This window comes from Cricetulus griseus, chromosome X (assembly GCF_003668045.3).
Source record: "Cricetulus griseus strain 17A/GY chromosome X, alternate assembly CriGri-PICRH-1.0, whole genome shotgun sequence".
Taxonomy (NCBI): Eukaryota; Metazoa; Chordata; class Mammalia; order Rodentia; family Cricetidae; genus Cricetulus; species Cricetulus griseus.
The window spans coordinates 59,361,522-59,377,932 of NC_048604.1; the positions used below are offsets into that span (position 1 = coordinate 59,361,522).

Sequence of the window (16,411 nt, forward strand, 5' to 3'; positions counted from 1 at the left end):
ATATACCAAGAATGGTTGTAAGCCTAGTTGCTAATATTGTTCACCTCTGAAACCAGTTCATTTTGGCCACCATAGTCCACATTGCTCTAACTCCTGTTGTCTTCCAATGGCCTTCTAAGATGGATGAGAAGACCCCACTTGCAGCATCCAACCACTTTCTAGTCCAAAGTCCCAAAGTTTTCTACTTTCCTCCAAAAACAGGCAAAAAATGAAGCATGATGGTTAGACATGTTACAGCAATAGCCCACTCATTGGTACCAACTCTTGTTTTAGTTACTTTTCTATTGCCATGATGAGATTCTCTATGACCAAGGCAATTTTAAGGGACAGAGTTTAATTTGGTGGCTTATGGTTCCAAAGGGTGAGTCCACAGCCATAGTGGCAGGAAGTATGACAACAGGCAGACAGGTATAGCACAGGAGCAGTAGCTGAGAACTTACAACTCATCCACAAGCACTAGGCAGAGAGAGAGAGAGAGAGAGAGAGAGAGAGAGGAGAGAGAGAGAGAGAGAGAGAGAGGGAGAGGGAGAGGAGAGGAGGGAGAGGGAGAGGAGAGTAGAGGAAGGGAGGGAGGGAGGGAGGAGGGAGGGAGGGAGAGGAGGGAGGGAGGGAGGGAGGGAGAAACTAACTGGGAATGGTGGGAATGGTGGGAATGGTGTGGGCTTCTGAAACCTCAAAGCCCATTCCTAGTGACACTTCCTCCGACAAGGTCAACATGTTGAATCCTTCTCAAAGGGTTCTACTAACTGGGGACCAAGTATCAAAACAGATGCACCTATGGAACGTTATGATCATTCAAACTATTACACTGCAGTTTGACTTCAGATAACACATTTGCTATTTGTGGAAAATCAAGGAAATATTTGTTTTGACATGTAATATAGTGGTACAATACACATGATGTTAGAATCGTTATACTAATAAGGAAACAAATTTAAATAAGTGTGCTCTATTCAGGTCTTCACAAATTCTTCTCTTTTCTGACAGCTAATCTGGGCTAGGGAGACTAACAGAAGAAAAGTTAAATGTGGGCCTCAAGGCCTGATAGGGTTATGGTGGCCCTATAGAAAAAGAAAAGAATAATCTTTTCAATAGAAAAGATTATGAAGAGGCAGGGGAAAGTCGGTTTATTAAAGGGGAATACCATAACATCTGCTTGATCCAGTGGGGTATGAGGCATATAATGGAGAGGGTACTTAGTGAATATTAATGACAGAACTAAATGTCACATTTGAGATATAAGTAGGAGGGCTGATATCAAAAGTTTATTGTCAAAGGTAAAGACATAAGGGTGATTGCTATGAGGTAACAAAGAGGGTTAAGGTCAGAACCTTGAGAAATAGCTGTATTAAGGGAACAGAAGTAAGGACCCATTATCAGAAAATTTCTTCTCAGAGAAGGTTGTTAAAACAGTAACTGAAGCAAATAGAGGAAAGCATTGCCTAACCACATCTAATCAACATAAAGCTAAGGACAGTAGATAGGAGAATGAGCTTTGATAGTTAAGAAAGTGACAGTAGTATTTAAAACAACTGTTTCAATATACTTATGGGATCAAAATCCAGATGTGGGAAGTTAGTGCATGAACTTTCTCAAACGGAAGGGGAAGAAGTTAAGTGGGGGACACCTTCCTGAAAAGGATATTGGTCAAAGGCAAGAGAAAAGGTATCACTAGAGGAGAAAGCTGAAATCTTGGAGATGCTGGAAGATTTATAAACAGAATGAATCAGTAGCGGGCAAGGATAATGATGCAACCGAGTAAGGAGACAAATGAGATAAGATTCTGAAGGGGAAAACAGGGGATAAAATTTCAGGTACATGTAGAGATGCAACTTTAGGAAAACGAAGGTATTAATTCCTCTTTGATGAGCTGGAAGGAGCAGAATGTTTTTGTTTTTGCTTTTTGCAGTGTGGAAAAACATGGTGAGATCACATTAACTAAGTTAATTTGGTTTTCTCCAGAAGGAAAGGAGTGAAGGAGCTCGAGGACAGGGTTATGGAAAATAAAAGGCTTTGGGACCACAGTTATAGAATTTGATTAATCCAAGTGTGATCATAAAGCCTGGGGGCAATACTTGAAACTGAATAACTTGAACTTGTAATGAACAAATTTTTATTTTGCTTTTAAAAAATGTTTCTCCATTATAGCTTTGTGGCCTGGGAACAGTGCAATAGATGTTGGGAATTACACACTTTGTTAAATGTGAGAACTACTGCCAGAGGTATTGAAAGTAACAATTAAAGTTATAACATCAACCATGTTGAAAACACCTGCTAATTTTTAGGGTGGATTTGGCACGAAATCAAATGTAGATACTGAAGAAAAGGAGATACCAAAGCAGTAAAACTGTTGAGCTCCTCGACAGTTAAGATCTCTAAAATGCCTGATTAAAGGTTTCAGCTGATTTGTTTTTCTACAGTAATTATTCATAAGAATATTTTTTCCTTATAGGTTTGAGAACACAATAATCTAAATTTGAATGAGTTTTTTAAAAATGTCATTTCATCAGGAAAACCAAAATATACTCTAAAGAGAATCAGTAGTTCATAAATCTTAGCTTCATTCTTCTTGAAAAACACTAATAATAGGCAATGATTTAAAATGAGTTATGTTTCATAGAAAAAAACTCTCATTTGTTTTCCTCTTTTAGAAAATTCTCAATCAAGATAATAGTTACATTCTAATTAAATCTTTGCTTTATCTACTATTGAATATGCAGAGTCAATACTTTCTTTAACTTCAAAACTGTCTTTTTGTACATTAAAAGTCAATGTATAAAATGACAAAATACATTATTTCACTTGATTCTTGTGATAAGCACTTTGAACTCAGGTTAGTGCCTTCCTTACCTAACTAGCCACTCACTGAATATAGATGATAAAGAAAGAACTGTTAACTCTGGTTTTATGACATCATATCTTTCTTTTCCATTAATCCTGCTCCCACTGACTGAATTAATGGGTTCACAGCAGCTAAAATCCAATCTGCTTTGTGATTCTCACCCAATGATCTCTCCAGAGCATTTTTTGTTTAAATTTATTACTAATTTGCTGAGAAAATCTCCCTCTGATTTCATTGATGTTTCTCTGCCTTAATTCTAAAACTTTCTAAGACTTCCTAGTTATAGTTTGTTTTTCAGGGGGAGAGTCTTATTTTTTAAGTAATTGTATGATCATAACCATCACTTCTAATATGTTCATTGAGAAATCTGGATCTGCAGACTTGAGCAGAATTTCTTCCTTTCTTAAAAATCAGTCTTTTAGGCCAGTTAGTCTAATAGCTGAGCATAATTATAGTGTTTTCCAATCAACAATCTCTCCTGTATACTAGCAATTTTATCTTCTATAAGTATGTTAAAAACAAATAAAACAGCTTTGTTTTGTGACGAGTCAACGAATTAAACAACCTCATGACTCAAAATCAGAAGGGAGAAACTGGGTGTGGTGGCATTCACCTTGACTTCCCTGGCACTTGGAGTCAGAGGTAAGCATGAGTTCAAGGCCAGAAAGATATGCATAGACAGTTTCAGGGTAGCCAGGGCTATAGTGAGGCCCTTTCTCAAAAAGAAAATAAAAGTACGGGAAAAGAATGTGATGCACACTACATTGATTTTGGACTCCTTGTCTGATTCATTAGTCTTTCCATCTGAGACATATCACAGGACTTTATTTCTCTGACTGACATCTTCTAAGCACTTGGCTAATACTACAGCAGTTTAGTTGATTATACAGAGACACAGTGGCTCTTACAGCTTGTGCTCTCAGTTCTCAAAACATATGTTGTACTGAGAATCTTAGCCTTAATTATCATTACAAATAGGAATTGTACCCTTCAATGACATTCAAACTGAGTCCTGGGAAAATAATGAAGTTCTACCTATTTTATGGTTTAGTAGGACTGATTTATATTTATTCTAAGTTTCTCTAACAATGCCTTTGTGTAGAAAGAAACCTGCCCATGACTCCAGTTTAAATGCTATTGACCTCATGCTAGACTACCTTAGAAGAAACTTACTGTGTCCTGCCTTAGAGCCAATGGATGGAGAAAACCGTGAAACCCAATCTGCTTTGGACTTCCCACCCATTTCTCACTCAGAAAGACAAATGCTATCCTTCCTACTTTCTTCAAATCTCTCCCACAGAACTAGGAAAAATAAAACGAATTCAAATTGTTCTCATTGGACTGTTTTTAAAATTATTTCTTTCTCCTGGAAGAAGCTTATTGATGAATCATTCCATTATCTTCCTAAAATCTCTTACTACCTCAGAGCCTATTATATACAGGATATGTGTTAGAGTTCCTATGAAAACTACACCTTTTAAATCAAAACATGCTATTTAATTTCTTATTAGGAACCATTGTCTCCTTTCCTAAGAGGAGGTCACTTCTTCCCAGGAAACAATGTAATTTATGAAAAAACAATAAGAAAAGTGGAGAAGCTAAATACAGATCAGGTAAGTAATAACTATTTTAGAACTTGTTTTACAAGTATACATTTTTGAATTATGAATATTTTAATAGAACTGGAATAATACTCAATTATCAAGTACCAGGCAAGACCACTATGAGTTGTACTGTTTCAACATGATTACAGCTCTTCATGCTATCCTTAATATTTTTATATTTATTTTATTGTGAAGTATATTTTACTGAAAGGGAAACTTTTATGAAGTTACATAAAAAGTTAATGGTACAAACTGAACTTAATATATATTATGTGTTTTATTTTAAACTGGTTTACAAAAAATAATATTAAAGGCTATAATGTTATCTTCACTATTTTAATATGCTTAGACTTAAATGAACAGTACGTATGAACAGGAAAGTAAAATATTCTGAAATATACAGAATACTGAAGCTTTAAGTAGCATTTTAGTTGGGTGCTTTAAAGAGAGAGTTGTATTGTCTCACAATTATATAAAGCAGAAATCAAAAACTACTGTGTAGAACAAGACCATCATCCTTCTAGAACTCTCAGGGAAGGAATCCTTTTTGTTGTCAGCTTAGCTTGTGGAAGTCTCAGGCACTCTTTTGATTGCATAATAACATTCCAACCTCCCTGTTATCACATGGTGCCCTACATGTGCATCTTCATATCAACATCCCTCTCTGCATGGCTGACTCTGTGTCAAATTTCTCAATTTTATAAGGACATCGGTCATATTGAATTGGATCCCACCCTAGTAAATTGATACCACTCCACATTGTTTCTGCCTGAAAAGACCATCTTTTTAAAAAGCAAATGCTGTATTCCTGGGACTTAGAACATCATCATAAATTTGGAGTATGGGTAACAATTCAGTACATAATAGACAGCTAAATATTATAAAATCAGTTAGGATAACAAAATCATTTTTTCACTTATAAATGAAACACACTGAAAATGTATTGCATTTGTTTTAAAACTTCTTGGCACTCGAGCATGCTCTATTTTTATAAGCACTTATTGGCAGTTGTTAGTAGACTTGTAGGGAATAACATGCTATTCCTTATTTTATGCCCAGTAAAAATGAAACGACATAAATTTTCAGAATGATAACCATCAAAATGTCTACTTTTTGGTTTGCTTGTTAAACCAAATAGTGTCTAAAGATCTGGGGCATTAAACACAAGTGTTCCAGAAGAAGAGCCCAACACTAAGATATCGAGTAGAAAAACTTCACTGGATGTTTCTGATCTTCCAAGTGATGTTTTCTAAAGCTATCAAATTGCATTTATATTTATTCAACATGGCTATCAAAAATTATGTTTCACACATTTTAAGTAGAAAAGAGTATTTAGGGGTACGTCATTTAATGCTGCTTTCAAGTTACTGTTTTAATGAGAATGAACAGCTTTTCCATTGCCTCTAGAATACAATCTTGACTATTCTATACATTGTCTTAGCACTTGTGCAGCTGAGACAAGAAAGAGAACTTTAAGAACACTGCTTTTGCTTACTGTTGATATCATTATTTGACTGTGGTCACTTTTTCTCACTAATAATTTTAATGGTTTGTGAGTTTTATAGCTGCTATGCAAGCTGTCCAAAATACAATTACCTGTGCAAGTGGAACAAAGATGATTTGTTGTTTTATTGTTTCCTCAGCAATAGAAGCTATACCATGACATGCTAGACAAAGTTAACGTCCAAATGCAACAATTTACTGGCACTTGTAACTGAATTAAATACAACTAACTACTGAAATTAGACTCCAAGAAAAAAAGAGGCCTTTGTAGTAAAATGTTGGTAAAGTAGTGCCAGTTGCAAGATAACTATCCTTTCAAAATATTTGTATTACGACTCTTTTCCTCTCTATCTAAAGAAATGACTTCTGATAGATCATAATTGTTTGATATTTTGTGCATTAAAGTTTAGATTATGATATACTTCAAAATATGATCTCCATATGAATATTTTCTGTTAAAACAATAACTTTGGTAGTTGAAATAAGAGCTGGAGCTGTAAAATCACTTGAGTGTATGAAGCTCTGACTTCCATCTTAACACCAAGACTGAAAACAGTAAACATATTTTTTTAAAGTCCCAACACTACATGGCAACATTTTACAACATAAAAGAACAGATAATGTATTTATCTGTCAAATTTGTAGCAAAGTTGATTAAAGCATATGGTTAGTTTGCTAAACTGGAAATATCTCAGTGCTATCATACTTGTAAAATGAGTCATATTTAAACAGTCTAAGGAAAGGAATGCCAAGAACTGTTTCTATGACCTTTATATATCATATCTACTGAGACAGTTCATATTTATAATATATGCTTCCTCATATATTTTTCTTTATTTCAAAATAATTTATGTATCTAAAAAGCAATTCATATAAAGTAAGAAGTTTCAGTGTATAAAAACAATATTAAAAACAACACTAATATTTCTGGTACTTGACTTCTCTATTTGGGCCTTCATGGGTCTAGTTTTTTTTAATAACCACTATTGGAAGTTTGTCACTCTATTCATATGATAATATATATATATATATATATATATATATATATATATATATATTGTCTGTAGATTATTTTATATGTTAAGCCAGACAAAAATACTCTTTGCTGTTCTGCACCTTGGTATTTTTGGTATTGTTTTTATTTGACATAGTTTGAAAATTGTTTCATCTAAAAGTCTAAATTGTTGGATCACATTACTTTTCAATAAAAGTCAACTTTTATTTTCCAAAAGAAAATTTACACTGAATTTATATTTTCAAACTTGACTATATGTGAGTGACTATCACATTATGACTAAAAACTTAAGTGATCTTTTTTGAAAAGCAGGCTTTTAAGCAGACTCTTTTCAAAGCCGAATAATAACAACATACTATAGACATGTTCAGGTATACCTGAAGTGCACACAATGGATATATGTAAATGTTAGTTTCTTTACTGTACTTCTAAGAAAAAAGTCATGACATAAACAAGCAGGTGAAATAGATTGTGTTTAAAAGCAAATTCCAGATTTTCTCATTGTCGGAATAAACGAAGCCTCACTCCTAGAGAGTCTGAGGTAGAAATCATGAATAGCAGTCACATTTTTCATTAATTAGTTTTGTCACTAGAAGTACCTCATCTGACTTTTTGCCATCATTGAGAAAATACTATTTCTATGTTCAAATGTAGTAAGATATGTAATAATAAAATTGAATTATGGTATCAACACTGATCTAATCATCGTAATACACGTTTATCCCTCACTTTTTACTACAAAATTTACCAACAATACATTTACTCCACGCAGAAAATCAATGAAAGCGATGTTTGAATAAGAGTATCTGGTAGAATTAGAGCAAGGTCTTACATTTTCCAGATTAAAATCACCATTCAGTGGTTTTCAATGTTTGAAAAATAAAAGCCTCTTCTCAATTTTCATAAGCATGAGATCATTGCTTCCTCAGTAGGGAGACAAGCATACTTCTGGATATTGAAAATCACTGTATTGTATTATTTTCTAATTTTTTATTATGTAATTAGGTGCTTCAGTACCTGTTGAATCATCAAACAAAGCTCAATTAATATTCATTATAATTTTAGAATTACATACAACTACAATATTTAATTAGACATATAATTCAACGGCATATCTATATAAGTACTTTGATGGTCATGGCAACTAATACATAAAAGCAAAATTCAATGAAAATTTCTCAATGTATAAATTAAATAATATATCACTAATGAAAATTGTAAATTTACATATCTTTACTTATTTTATGACAGATACATTGTGGCTTTCAAATTTGTTTTAAATTTTTCTTGATTCATAGTAGTTCTGATTTTAAGTGGTTATTTTTTGAATATGTGTTTTAGGAATGTTGTCCTCAAATACAATGTCATCATCATGTCATCCAGCAACCCCAGATCATACACTCTCCACATTGTCAACAATCTCATTCTAGCCATCAAATCCAATGCATAACAGAAAATGACTCAAATATTGGGCATGAACTCTGTCATGGTGGGCAAAGCCAGATACATGAACAGGTAAGATCAGTCAGCTGAATACTTGCAAAGTTCTTGAATATTTCTTACACCAGTATTCTGTCACTCATATTAAATTTTCATTCAAACATTTAGGAATTATGCCAGTGGTATTTGTGGATATTTTTTACTTTCTTTTAAATTTATTCTATATGTCTTTCACATCATGCTTCTTGATTCCATTCATTTCCCAGTCCCTTCACATCCAACCTCCGCCCCTGCAACCCCTCCCCAATACAAAAAAAAAATTAAGAGAAAAAAGGAAAAAATAAAAAAAAAAAATCTATGGAAGCTACAGTGTGACACTATAAGTCACACTGTGAACTCCTTTGTCCATATAGCCTTACTTGCAAGTGTTTGTTGCAAAGAGTCATTGATCTGGTTTGAGGCCTCTGGTTGGGTCCTCACTGAGACTTTTCTGGGATATCCTGTTGTTGACCTGTGCTGTGGAGATCCTGCAGCTTTGGGTCTGTGGGTCAGGCCCCTTCACATGTTCCAGCAGATCACAGATGAGGTGGATGTTGTGGCAGCCCAAGTCATAACCCTGATTCTGGACCTAGGCAGCTGCAGGGTTGGTCAACTGACAGTTCCCCCTGTTCTCACCACCAGGTGAGCTCTCTAGAATTGCCCAGTCTAATTCACCCCTGGTATTTGTGTTTTTACAACATTTTAAAAACAACTATCCAGACCCCTCTCAAAAGACAAAATAAGACAGGTTCATTAATTAAATGTATGAAGTTATGACTTGACTCATGAATATTTAATTGTAACTGATAACTGATACTTAGAAATGAATGGAACAGTTGTTCAGTGCTACACATTTTCATGAGATATAATATTCAAATGAACAAGGAGTTGCAAATGCTATCATCTGAGATGATTGTTAATGATATCATTTCACAAGCTGGTAATTAGTTGCTGTATATATTCTTTGAGAATACATTATTCTAATTCAAGTCAAAATATACTTATGCTTTATTGTGTACTATAACAAAATAGAAACCAAAACTTAGTTGCTAAGGAGAAACCTCCTTGGATACAATCTTGGGTGACTAATTTATGTTGTGAAGACTTTGGAGTCTTGTAAATATCTGCTGCATAAGTGATAATAGGAAAAAATGATTTTCCTCGATCTGGTAAAAACTAATGATAATGACTGAAATAACAGGGAGTTAGATGCTGTTTGTGCTTACTCCAATTTAAAACTGACCTCTCTTATAGACAATTATTTGGAGAATGTAAAGGAATAAGAAAGGAAATTATTAAAATGAAATTAAAAAGAAAATTAGCTTCCAATACAGGAATTAGACTTGTTTTATATTAAATACACACAGGATTATTTCTGATACTTAAAAATACACACTTTGGCCATATTGGTAAAAAATGGCTAGAAATAATTCAAAATTCATGTTTTTCCTATATAAAACAGCCCAGAATTATCTTTCCTCTGACTGCATGGAAACATTAGCCTCTAGAGTAGTGTGTGAAATTTCTTACATGGATTTGTGATGACAAAAATAGCCATGTTATTAGATTAAATCATTTGAAATTGTTATTTTATAGGTCATGATTGACCAAATAGAAATACCTCTGCACATTTCAATTTAATCTTTAATTTTGCTTTGCCTTGGTTTCCTCCAATAGAGGAAAGTGGAAGCACCTAAAATTTAATGCAAAGCAAAATGTTGGCATCTTCCTTAAGATAGATCAAACAACGTGTTTTGAGAGAAAAAGAAAGAAGAAATTAATTTCAACTGGGAGATCAAGGGTGTTTTCAGGAGGTGGAAATTGACCTAGACTTTGAAAAATGAGCACTATTTCTACATTTGTATCATGGTGTTACATGGAGACAATGGCTAAGGAAGAAAAAATCAAATGGGTCATATTACAGGTTTGGAGAAGTATATTCTGTGGGCTATGGAGATAGCTCAGCAGGTTTGTAAAGCATTTGCCATTCAAGCATGAACACCTGAGTTCAGATCCTCAGAACTGTGAAGCCAGGCAACAGTGTGCAAATCTGTAATCCTCTCCTACCTGCTCCTTTGGCAGGTAGGAGAATCCCTGGAAGCATGTGGGTCAGGTAGGCTGGTATATGCAGTGGGAAACACCTAATGATCCTTTTTCAAACAAGGTGGAATGCAAGGCCTTACACTTGGTTTTCTTCTGATGTCTAAATGCAGGTAGTGGCACATATGGGACACATTCACATACATTCACACACATATGTATCACACACATGCACATGCACACACACACACACACACACACACACACACACAGAGAGAGAGAGAGAGAGAGAGAGAGAGAGAGAGAGAGTAAAGAAACAAACAAGAGCAATAGTCAGTTGTTTGATCTGAATAGAATGGAATGACAAGGACACTCTAGGTTGAAGTGTTAACATGGTTCATTAAAGCTAGGTCAGGAAGTCCTAAAAGTAGTACTTTAGAAGGTTGACTAGGGTAGCTTTGTGCCAAGTAAACTAGCATATTGTTTAATATTCTCATAATGATCATATTAGGAAGGTATTACTATTGTCTTTTTGTTCACATAAAGAAACTAAAGTTTGAAGAAATTAAGTTACTTGTATAGACTTACACAGTTAGCATGTATTAGATCCGAATTTCATACAAAAGGTAAGAAAATTTTGACACTGGAGATGGATTGGTGATGTAATAGTCTATATTAGCTTCAGGGTAAGAAGATCTAAGTTTCATATCCAGCACTTTATATTTTAGGCTATTTATCTTGATAATATCGAATATCTCTGTAACATTCTCCTTCATTAAATTTTGATAGTTATATCTACCTCACAGAATTGACAGAAAGTCTAAAAGAAATACATGAGGGAAGATTTCCATAAACTACGAAGACATGTAAAAATGTCATGGAAGAAATTCTTTGAAAATAATGAAGCCTAAATTAGATTAATGGTGATAAAACTGGAATAAGACACAATTTTCAAAGATGGAAGCAGTATTATGGGATTCAAAATTTTGGCTAGAAGCAACGGTATTGCAATGATATCCATTATTTCACAGTTTAAATGATAATATATATGACCAGCTGATATTATTATCTACTTCGAAAATAATTATCATATTTATGTGACTTATGTAGCCCCTTCAGCTTCATTATTTACACTACACTTTGCAATTTCAATATACCTTTGTGAAAATATGAGTACTTTTATAAATATGAGTATTTGATATTATTAAGCTAATATATACAACTTTTCTGTCTGATTGGTACTTTTTGAGGATAACAATGAGGTATACAAAGAAGATGGATAAAGGAGCACCTTGGTATTCACATGTCCCCTGTAGGTGTGACATGTAGTTGGAAGAATCTCCTGAAAACATTGCAGACCAGATACAAATTGAACTCATTTTTAAAAGCTGTAGTTTTACCTATTTTTTGCTATAGTTTTATTATTCAAAACAATTTTTGGATTTAAATATATATTTGATCATATTTTTCTCCTATTCCAAGTCCTTCCAGATCTTCTCCTCCTCCTCCACCCATCCAATTTTTAAGTTCTTTCTTAAAAAAAAAACAAAAAAAAAAAACAACAAAAAAAAACATGTTGTTGAGAAGGAGGAGGGATCAGCAAAGGGGTCAAGACCATGCTGCAGAAACCCACAGAAACAGCTGACCTGACCTAGTGAGAGCTCACAGACCCCAGTCTGAAAGCTGGGGAACCAGCATCGGACCAAACCAGGCCCCCTGAACATGGATGACAGTTAGGAGGCCTGTGCAGTCTATGGAACCTCTGGGAGTGGAACCAGTATTTGTCCCTAGTGCACGCAGACTTTGGGATCCCATTCCCATGGAGGGATACTCTCTCAGCCCAGATACATGGAGGAAGGCCTAGGGCCTCCCCCAAATGATGTGCCGGACTTTGATGATCCCCCATGTAAGGCCTCACCCTCCCTGGGGAGTGGATGGGGGGAGTGGGATGAAGGGGTCAGTGAGGGGCTTGGGAGGATGGGAGGGAGAGGAAACTGGGATTGATATGTAAAATAAGATTGATTCTAAATTAAATTAAAATTTTGGTTTAAAACAGAACAGTACAACAATAACCCCCCTCCAAGAAAACAATAAAACAACACCCACAAAAGAAAAAAAATACCAAACTGTAACTTTTTACTGCCCCAGTCTAACACCTCAGGTTTTTTAAAGCATCACTGATAGAACACTTTTCTGTAACACTTTTGTAAAACACTTTTTGGTGTTTATGGTCAAACTTAAACGCCTATACATGCTAAACATGCTCTACCACTGCACTATTTCACTAGTGCAGAATACTACTTAAAGAAATGTTTTGCTTTAAAATATTTTTTATTAGTTTGTATTGTAACTTAAATGGCAACTTAAATAATGAACTAGAAAATATTTTCCCAAAGCAAAAAGTATTGATTAAAAACAAAACAAACAAAAAATATAGGTAAACCCAAATCTGGTTTCACAGTATTTTCACAAAATGATTGTATGAATGTGCCCCATGGTTGTCTCTAGCCTCATAATTTTAGCTTAATATTCTAAAATGTCTCTTGTCATGTATCCTCTTTTGGGGAAAACTAAGAATAGCATGATGTGATCAATTTCAATTATTAACAAGACATAGATAATTTCACACAGTAAGTGATAAGAACAAGTTCAGCTGAACTCGTTTTAGAAGTTATTGTATAGTTAGAGGGTGGCTGAGGAGATGGCTGAGTCAACAAAGTCCTTGCCACAGAAGCATGAAGACCTGTGTTCGAATCTCCAGAGACCTCCCAAAAAACCTAGACATGTCTGCTTGTGCCTGGAATCCCCACTCTGGGAAAGTAAACACAGGAATATCTGTGGGACTTTCTAAACAGGTGTTCTAGCCAAATTGGTGAGCTCTGGATTCATTGAGAGACTGTGCCTCAATAAATGAGAGGGAGAGTAATTGAGAAAACCACCTAATATTGGCTTCTGGCATCTGTGCACATGTGCTCAGCTCCCACCTCCCACACACATACGCACTACAACATACACGTGCGGGTGTACATAAGTAGAAATTGTCCTGCAGATGGAGTTCATAATGAAGACAAATAACTCTTTGTAACATCTATGCACTCTCTTCTGTTTACCTTGAGTCTTCTGGGAAGCCTTCTTGGAGACATGGCAGGTAGTAAAAGGAACAAACCTGTTCACTTTTGCTAACGGAAAGCCAAGCTACTCTAGGGATGCAGTGTCTTCAAAACTTCTGTTTTTGTCAACGTCAATATAACATATCTCTTATTGTCAAATCCTTTGTCTGAAATGTCTTCAGGAAGCTTACTGCAATGGTTTCTTTAGACTTAAATTTGTTTAATTCCTGGAAGAGAACAGTTAAGATAGCAAGGCCTATGTTAGGGAAAAGAGTATTAAAACAATTCAAGATAATTGTGTAAGAATTCAATTAGCTTTATTAAATGGCAAGTTTTGGTTTTCATGGAGACAGAAAATCTTTAGATATGTTTATAGGTGTAGAATAATGAATCCCACTATTGGTAAAGCAAAGAAAATTTTGGGAACCAGAGATACAATGTTCATATGAGTGTTTAAAAGTTTTGTATAGGCCGGGCGTTGGTGGCACGTGCCTTTAATCCCAGCACTCGGGAGGCAGAGACAGGTGGATCTCTGTGAGTTGGAGACCAGCCTGGTCTACAAGAGCTAGTTCCAGGACAGCCTCCAAAGCCACAGAGAAACCCTGTCTCAAAAAATCAAAAAAAAGAGTTTTATATAGAATATTATCTATATAAATCTATGTGTACAACTTGTAAGTTCTATGACATATAAACATAGTATGATATTAATATTAATATTAAATGCTATTTCATCCACTCCATGACTTCACATAGGAGACTTTACACTGTTTAACATACAACTTTTACCGCTCTAGGGAATTAACTCCGTAGTATATATAGTCAAGACAACACTGTGGGATATTCACCCAGACTTTTCTTCTTCCTTTTTAATTTTAACATTTATTTATGTATTGTTTGTTTGTTTGTTTGTTTGTTTGTTTGTAGAGAGAGGGCAGACACATGCCACAGGAGCACACATGGAGGTCAGAGAACAATTTGCAAGAATCTATTCTCTCCTGCAACCACATAGGTCCTGGGGATTGTATGCAGGACATTGGGCTTGGAGGCAAACACCTTTGCCCACTGAACAAACTCAGTGGCTCTGGTTTCTTTATTTATTTTAAAAGAGTATTTCTGATTTTGAATTTGAGACATGAGTCATCTCTCCAGTTCTCTAATCCAGACTTTTCAAAACATGAATCTACATTCCTTTTAAGGAAATCAGTTAGATTTTTTTAAGGGAAAACAGATAGGACTATGGCCTATGAATATACATTTCATTATACAACTATGATGAAAATATACTGTGGTTTGTATTCAGCATTTATGTTAGCTGATCTGTGTTTCATAAACTGATTTTCTTAATACAGACAGGGTTATGAGTGCCTGTCCTTTGCTTGAGTTCTGGTCCTTCCATTTGTCTCTGTATGCATGGACTTTTAGGGTATTTATTCAACAGAGAGGTTGTAAAGGAAGTATCAGCAGTCAAATTTGAAATACTTATTTCTTCATTCCATGTTCAAAATAAAGACAATAAACACAATGACCTAAGCTGTTGCTCTCCGGAGCAAGTCTTTGGATGATAGACATGGTAGCCAACAGTGTCAGACAGATTAATAGCAAAGAAATGAGGCCAATAAAATATGTTTGAGTTAGGACAGTAGTCATAATAATTTGTGTCAGAGAGTTTAAATGTCTGTCATGTCTCTTAACTTTTTTTGGCCAAGAGCTACTTTCTTTTCATATCTGATTGACTAGATATCCAATCCAAATAAAAAGTGAAGAATTAGATAAAAACATATAAAGGCCACTGGATTGAATAGTTTGTTTTAGTCTAACTTTAATATACACTAATGAATCAAATGAACTTTCATTTAAGTGATAGTAATTCTTCTATAATCAGCATAATTGAAATAATTCACATTTTATTTACCCACAGTAGGCAGATAGGAAAAAAATGTTGTGGGCTGGAGAGATGGCTCAACAGTTAAGAACATGTACTGCTCTTGAAGAGGACCTGAGTTTGCTTCAGTTTGCATCACCCATGTTAGGTAGTTCACAACTGCCAGCTCAAGTGATTTGACAATGTCTTCTGACCTTCAAAGGCATATACACAGACCCACCCATAGATGCACACACACACACACACACACACACACACACACACACACACAAATTATAAAATTAGGAAAAAATAAAATTTGGTGATAATTGGAAACCGATATATTTATTTATTGTAGTGTTTCATTTAAGCAACTATATTCAAGAATTGAATGTTACTCCAAAGGGGATGGAAGACACTAAACACAGCAATATTGACACACATGAACTCAGAGAATGTGACAGCATCCACAGGGCCTGCATAGGTTTATGCCAGATGGGATCTCTTAACTCCAGGCCCCATGCCCAGCAGTAAATGGCCAACACAAAACAAACTCAATAGCATCATCTTTGGAGGTTCTTTGTCTCATAAGAGTTTTGACAGGTCGTTTTCTTTTATTTCTTCTTCTTCTTAAACTAAAATGTTCTATGAGTATATATTATAGCTTCTGCTTTTACGTTTTTAGGGGATTCCTATGTGTACAAACAAGTGTTTCTCTGCATCTATATGTATATTTTGTGCTTTTTTTTTAGCCCTTTTTCTTCTGTTTGTTTTGTCCTATTCCAATTTGTTAGGTTTTATCTTATTTCATTGTTATTCGTTAGAAGCCTGTTTGTTTTCTAAAGAGGGACAGAAGGGGTGTGGATTCCAGTGGGGGAAAACATGAAGGAAAACTCAAACGAGTTGGAGGAGGGACAACTGTGATCAGAATATATTGTGTGAACAACACCTATTTTC

General features: G+C 34.9%; 1 protein-coding gene across 1 annotated transcript in view; it reads left to right on the forward strand.

The window, feature by feature from the left end:
• Nucleotides 1-16,411, forward strand: part of Pof1b (POF1B actin binding protein) — a 65,583-nt gene that overhangs the window by 24,485 nt on the left and 24,687 nt on the right. Inside the window, exons 4-5 of the mRNA XM_035449725.1 lie at nucleotides 4,354-4,455; nucleotides 8,306-8,479. Coding sequence (XP_035305616.1) covers nucleotides 4,354-4,455; nucleotides 8,306-8,479 — 276 coding nt within the window. The remainder of the gene's footprint in view (nucleotides 1-4,353; nucleotides 4,456-8,305; nucleotides 8,480-16,411) is intronic.